At 43.2% G+C, this 7,442-nt stretch overlaps 1 protein-coding gene across 1 annotated transcript; it reads right to left on the bottom strand.

Annotated features, from left to right (window-relative positions):
* Positions 1 to 3,295: 3,295 nt before the first annotated feature.
* On the bottom strand, positions 3,296 to 7,178 carry LOC131355550 (atypical chemokine receptor 2). Its single transcript, XM_058393896.1, has one exon. It carries the CDS (start codon positions 6,799 to 6,801, stop codon positions 5,695 to 5,697), a length of 1,107 nt encoding a protein of 368 aa, XP_058249879.1. The 5' UTR covers positions 6,802 to 7,178; the 3' UTR covers positions 3,296 to 5,694.
* Between the last annotated feature and the right edge of the window lie 264 nt (positions 7,179 to 7,442).

Genomic DNA, 7,442 nt, shown 5'->3' with positions numbered 1-7,442 from the left:
GTGTGTGTATGTGGGTGTGTGTGTATGTGGGTGTGTGTATGTGGGTGTGTGTGTATGTGGGTGTAAGATCAGGAAGATCTTTGGCTTGTTCAGTTCTCAAATGTTATACACATCTGTGCAATACAGTGGAATGCTGCAATAAGTTTACCATCCTACCCTGTTAGTCAAACCTTTATTTTAATTAATTAATTAATTTTTACTATTACACCCACATTACACCCCCCTTAAATGAAAATCCTAGAATCATCCCTGGGAGAGCTCAAGGGAAAATGACCAGACTGCTTTGAAGCTCAACCAAAAAAAAATCTTTAGGGGCTTTTAACACAATAATGAGGCAAAAAAAAAAAAAAACTTCAGGAAGTGTGGAGAAGAAAAAAGGAAAGCACAGTTACTCTGTGCAGCACAAGAGAGACACACTGTGATGGACATGTTTGAGTATACTGCCCTCTTCTGGTCAACATGAAACCAATTTTATGGAACTGGGTAACCAAGTGAGGAACACTTCCTTCTCTCTGTAACATGCTGCATTACACACACTCCAACACATCCTGATTTATCATCTCAGCTCTACATTTATTCACTTCAACCAACAATTTCTCTGTAAATTTCTATCATTCTGGTTCCTGAGAACATAACATCATTTTCATTAACAAGTATTTTGTAATGTTTGTGTTAGAGAACATAATGTAGAAGCCTGTCTCTGCATGTGGAGTTACATAGTGTATATACACTGTATGTATAGACTGGTATAATGTTATAATAAATCCTATTTCGTTTTCTTGAGTGATATTGAGGTTTGGGGGCAGGGTCATCACTTGGGTTTCCATGGTGATGTAATCATTCCTCATGATATAATATCATCCACTGGAAAATACTGTGATAGTCGTATGATGATAGTGTGTCCAGTGGGTCAAACAGACACTTGTCAGATGTTATGCCATACCACTCTGTGAACATCTGATCTAAGAAGCTAAGTCAGGTTTGGTTAGCATTTGGATGGGAGACTGTCTGGGAATACCAGGTGCTGTAAGAATCTGTAAGGCATTGGTAGCTAAAGTGGTTAAGACTTGGGGTTATTGAGTAGAAGATAACACCAATCTGCCACTGTTGGGCCCAGAGTGCCCCCTCCCTCCCATTCTGACCCCAACCTTCCAAGAATGGGATATGTGAAGAAAGTAATGCATATGTGACAGATAAAGACTTAACATGTGTTTCTAATCTGGTTGCCTGTTTGTTGTCCACTAGGTGTCATTAACCATCTGTATTTCTATTTTATAATCATACACACAAAGATGAGGTGTTATGAAGAGGTAAGAAACAATGGAGGAAGTTAAAATTGATCATTTGACAGCATGTCTACGTGTTAGTGAAGCTCTGGTCCACTAAAGTTCATCAAAGCATCAGTAAGAGTGTAAGTCTGCATCTCTAAAACAGGGAGCTCTGTTGGAACTATAACAAAGTGCATCATCACCTTTTCTTCTCAGATGTTGCTGAAGGATTCAGTGCTAGGTGATGATTCAACCTCTGTGGACTCTATAGCACAAAGCCATGCAGATGTTTTCAAAGGCCTCTGGTGTTTTACAGTTAACAAGACTGGAGATATCAGAAAGACTGAATCATAAACAGTCTGGATCAACCCTGTGGTGTTTGTTAAGCAACATAGAAATTTGAGTGTATGCATAAATAAACACCAGATTCCAAAGTGTCTCATGCACCAAATATTTCAAAACGCTGGATACTCCATGGGGTTTTTGGCAGCTGACCCTGAATGAGGACCAAATATTTCACCCTCACTTCTCCTTGTGCTGTTTTCTCAGAAACTGTTGTTTTGAGCCGTGTCAGCCTTTCAGAGATTTCCATAAAAAAATCAGAGATTTTCCATAACTCCACACTTAGATCTTGTGCAGAAGACGTCACTATGTGAAGCTCAACACTGCTAGAAAATGAACAAAGTTCTACGTCAGAAAGAAAGCACTGAATCTCCACACATGGCAAATGACCAGTAAAAAGTCAGTGTCTTGGTGAATAATGAGCAGTCCAACTGACCAGAAAGATGTAATGTGGCTTCCATCATGGGGCTTCTCAGCTGCGTTAGACAATTTAAACCCGATCTCTCAGTTCAAACCTCCTACTCTGTCTGAAATCTGGCTCAAGATAAACATTTCACCGACAGCCGAGCATGAGCATGAGCAGCAAAGGCTTAGAACAATACAATCTGAAGGGAAAGGAATATTTAGTAGATGTTTATTTACTCTTCTTACATCCCAGAGATGGTACTGCTGCCAGAAACATCAACGTACGTGTGTGTGTGTGTGTGTGTGTGTGTGTGTAAAATCCTTCTTCAAGATACACAATACACACTGCTAGAAGGTCAGATTCTTCCTGCAGTGGTCTCTCTGATCGTAGCTACAGAGCTCCACTCCTGCAGTCTGATCTTTCGCCCAAAGGCCTGCTGATGAATCACTAAATCCGAACAACACTTCCTTTTCTCTTTAAGTAAGAACAATGAGGAAAAGGCTTGTGCAGCAAAAAACAAAAGCAGAACTGGCTAGTGGGGTGTGTGTGTGTGTGTGTGTGTGTGTGTCCCAGTGTTTACAGGGTACAGGTATTTGTGCATGGACACTACACAAGAAACAGGACCCTTATATAAAGACAGGGTCTGTAGCGTGTAAACTGTTTCCTACATAAAGTGCTTATAAATGAAAATATAAACATCACAGCAGAAGAAAATATGAAGTTTACATACAGCGGGACAGTCTGACGTGGTCACTCATACAGAATAACTAATGTGTGCTGGACACTCCTGTGTCCTGGGAATCAGTTTTAAACAAATGACCAGTGAGGATCTGAGCAGATTGACTTTAACAGAAACTTGCTGCTCTACAGATTCAGAGGAAATAAAGTTGAAATTCAGTGAATATTTCAGTATTCAGTAACTAATGCTTTGGTGTGTGATGGACAGTTACAGTGTTTGTGCAGTAATCTGATTCTGCTTTACATTTACAAACTATGAAAAAGAAATGTTACTTGGTGACCGGTCAAATATCAACAATAAAAGTTGAGCTCTTGGGTTATTGTGTTGCTGTAGAACATCAGTAACGTTAATGTAGACTGCTGCTCAAGAGTTACTCATTACGTTAGCTTACTTAGCTAACTAAAGCATAACTAGCCATACACCACATCATTAAGATAATGACAGATTTATTCACATAAAATCCTTCAACGCTCAGAGCTAACATTAGATTCATAAAGAGAATGGTCATTATGATGACCTCTACGTCATCACGAATGTGATGTTGAATTCTTGTAAGATGAAATGGTATGCTACTGAGGCAGAGCAGGAATCTGAAAATGAAAGAGTCTTTCTTCTGTTCTACAACTTAAAACAAATCCTGCAGGTCAGGCCACAGGTCATGGGTGGTCAGGTGGAGGGATGGGGTCAGGGTTTTCTTCTGTCGTAGTCTACAGTATTTCAGGCTGTGACACTGCAGAACCGTTTGCGCTCTCTGCACTTAATAAAAACAAAAAGAAACGTAGGTTCAAAAATAATGCACACGCTGTAGCTCAGTTTGCTGGGCTGTGACTGGACAACTGGGTTCTTTTGGTTAAATACTTAAATTCAGTAAAGTATTACATTTACTTTCTTATTGACCACCACTGGAACTGGCTCTGTGACAGATCGGGCAAATCTCAACAAACATCAGCAAGGAGAGATCAGAAAGTTCAGATAAGTAAGCAGGAAGTGGGCCACAGACTGTGAAGTGGTCAGGACAGAACCATCTTCTGTTTCTTATTACTTTTCCAGAACGGTCAGCACTGCATAGCTGGTTTCACTGTGGAACAAAGACGTCATGACATTTAATATTCAAGTCTGTCCTTATTGTCCTCATTTCTGTGATGGATGCTGACATGTAGACTCATTCCAAATCTAGTAAACCAGAGAGAATTCCCTCGCTCATAACATGCTAACTATTCTGTCCAGCGTTCTGGCACATGGTTCATCTATAAATCCTCCAGTTCCGCCCTGTGAGATGCTAATTTCACCCAGGGGGAAATCTGCCCCAAATCACAGCTCCAGACTATTGTTTATTTAATTCTTCTACTTTATTGCTGTTAGAATTAAACATTAAACAAAGTCTCCTGTAACAACAGTGATTAATGTCTCCAGAATGCTAACGTTGCTAACTAAAATGAGAGCCGCTTCAGGATAATTAGTAGCTGAAATGTTTTGGCGGCGAAACATTTCGCCATGTCATCAAAATAAACACAGTCTTCTCCTGAAGTACTGAAACCTGTCATTTGTCCTGCTCTTTTTGTGTTCTAGACTGAAGACCTCGTGTCTGAGATCAGATGATAAGACAGTAAAGCAGTTTTCATCATTTCATCTTTTATTTACTGAAACTCCATCAGAGCCTCTGCGCACTGCCAGTGCAACTATTTATACTGTCCTGCCCACTGGAGTACTGAAGACCACACACTGGACAGATCAGCCAAGAAAAACAGCATCTGAGGACAGAAACATTGTGAAAGCTTTGAAGAAAAACCCCAAAAGCAACATTGTGTGACATCAGCAACCACCTCCACAGGGCAGAGTGAAGGATTCACGGTCCATCACAGGAAGAAGACTTGGAGAGCAGAGACCACAAAATGCAGGAAGACTCAGAAGATCAGATGGTCACTCACAAAGTAGTGCAGAGATGATCCAGAGAAGTGAGATGAACCTCTGTCAGAGTGATGGAAAGACCAAAGCGAGGAGGATCTGCTCATGATCCAAAACATCTGTGCTGATCTGTGAAACGTGGTGGTGGCGTGATGGCTTGAGCTTTATTGCTGCTTCTGGAACAATCTAACTGATCTTCAGTGATGATAGGGTTAGGGTTAGTGGCAGCAGATAGATCTCAGACATCTACAGAAACATTCTGTCTGGTCATTTAGAAAGAGTCCAGTCTAATGAGGAGGAACTTCATCCTGCATCAAGACAAGAATCCAAAACACAGTGACAGGAAACACAGGAAGGTCTCAGACTGAACAAGTCACTCAGCAGAACTGAAGCAGACTGAGGAACATCTCAGCTCCTGAAGAGGAGACTGAAGAGAGAAACCCCTGGAAACACACAACTACTGAAAGAAGCTGAGCTGCAAAATTTATTGATATGTGATTTTAATGAGGCGTGACGCCGTTATTACAAACAAGGGAACTGCAGACAAATATTGCAGGAACTTGATGCTTTTCTGTTCTAAAACTTTTAGTCACGTAAATATTTAGCACTCTGATATATTCTACAGTTCGTGCTTCATCTGTATATAAATATAAATAAAGTGAGCTGGAGGAAGGGCGGGTCAGCGAGGGTTCTGCAGTCTGAGGAAAAAACCTCACAGAAAACATGGGTGTGGATAAGATCTGAAAATACATTCTAGCTTATAGCAGAGAGATAATGAGTTTATTTATTGACTGATTTCTTCAGTTCATTGTCATAGTCATCATGTTACTATTGCATGAATAACAGGAAGTGGATAATATTCATATCAGGTTACACACAGACTACAAACACTGACTACTCACTGACTTTGTATAGAACATTAGCAGCACACTGTGGTTGACTTTAGCAGATGTTTAGTGGGAGCTAAAACATTATCTTTATATAGGAAGACAAATGTTTAGTCCAGTCTTCTTCCTCTGAGATCTCAGTGAAGGTTACGTGGCTCGCGGTAATACGTGTCCTGGTTTCTCGGCGGTTTCTTGCTCGTACTCAGGATCTGAGCAACTCTGGAGAGCTCTTAACTCTACGCCGCCGTCCTGACTGGATGCGCTGTCCGTGTTCTCCGACACGTCCAGCAGGTACTCCCTTGGGCTCACACACTTCTCTCTGAGGGTCCTCCACGCTCGGTTATTGAGCAGCACGTACGCCGCGGGGTTGATGAAGACGTGCGTGAAGGCGATGCACTCTGTGCTCTGGATGGCGTAGTCCAGGTGGAGACTGGCGTTGCACTCCAAGACCACGTGCAGCTCCTGCAGAATGTGCAGGATCAGCACCAACGTGTACGGGAACCAGAGTGCAAAGAACAGCCCAGTGGAGAACACCGTACGCCTCAGCATCCTGGAACGCCCTGTGGAGCGAGTGCGCAGGAACAAGACCACGGAGGAACCGAGCAGGAGCAGGAACGGAATCCCAAAGAGGAGCACGATCAGCTGGAGGCGCATGAAGACCTTCCAGCCTTGTGAGAAGTGGTAGGTGCAGTAGGTCTCGCCGTGGGTGTGGTGCTCCTCCACGAAGTTCAGGTGCGTTGCAGCGGCCAGGCACGACAGCAGCCACACGCACGCGCACCACACGACGCTCTTCGTGGTCTCCCCGACGCGTCGGAAACACCGGAACACGCACGCGGCGCCCACGCAGCTCCGCAGCACCGCACACGCCACGAACATGTTGCTGCTGTACAAACCGACCGCGTACACCAGCGTGACGAACTTGCACGCGCGCGCGCCGAAGATCCATTCCCGCGCTGCGTACACCGCCCAGAACGGCAGGGTGCTCGTGAACAGCAGGTCCGAGCACAGCATGCACGCGGCGTGAGATCTTCTCGCTGGTTTGCTCCGCACGAGCACGTACAGGAGGGTGAAATTGGCCAGCAGACCGAGAGCGCACGAGACCGAGTAAAAAGCGGGCAGGAAAGAACGGCCAAACTTTTTCACCTGGTGTTTCTCACACGGCCGGAAGTCCGCCAGCGCGTCTAACTCGTAATAATCAAAGTAATCATACTCGTATTCCGACCCGTTACTGTGCGCGGGCTCAGTGACATCCATGGTCTCGTGTCTTGCTCTAAATCACAGTAACGTGTTATACAGCGCGCGCACACACACACACACGCGCACGCAGAGGCAAAACTCTTAAAGCGCACTTTAGGAGCTGGATGAAACTGAAAGCATGAAGTATAACTAAAATAACTCCTATAGAGAGCCTTCAGAGACAGATCAGTGAATCTGTACAACAACCTGGCTTCATCTTCTTATTTATAAACGTTTTATTTCCATTAATAAATGAAATGAAATGGTTAGAGTGGATTTTAAGCAGTCATATGGTCATGTTAGCACATACCCCTCACATGCTACAGAGTACATTCTAACATTTCACTTCTCTTATTTCCTGTTAAATAATAAAAAGTTTATTTATTGTGTTTATATTTAAAAACAACGAGCTTTCGATTCATGTTAAAAATCTCTCTCTCTCTCTCTCTCTCTCTCTCTCTCTCTCTTTACTGGAGTTATGAAGCAGATGTGGTGAAGATCAGTGGAGTGTCATTAATCATCCATTCCTCCTCCTCCTCCTCCAGAGCTCCCCGAAAAACCTTCAGAAAGTCCTTCTTCACTGCCCAATCCATTTTTATTGACCAACTCAACGGCCACCATCTTATCAGAATTCAGTTCAGATATCTGCTGTGTAGTAG

The sequence above is a fragment of the Hemibagrus wyckioides genome, linkage group LG07 (assembly GCF_019097595.1).
Source record: "Hemibagrus wyckioides isolate EC202008001 linkage group LG07, SWU_Hwy_1.0, whole genome shotgun sequence".
Classification (NCBI taxonomy): Eukaryota; Metazoa; Chordata; class Actinopteri; order Siluriformes; family Bagridae; genus Hemibagrus; species Hemibagrus wyckioides.
This window is presented reverse-complemented; position numbering and strand designations above follow the sequence as displayed.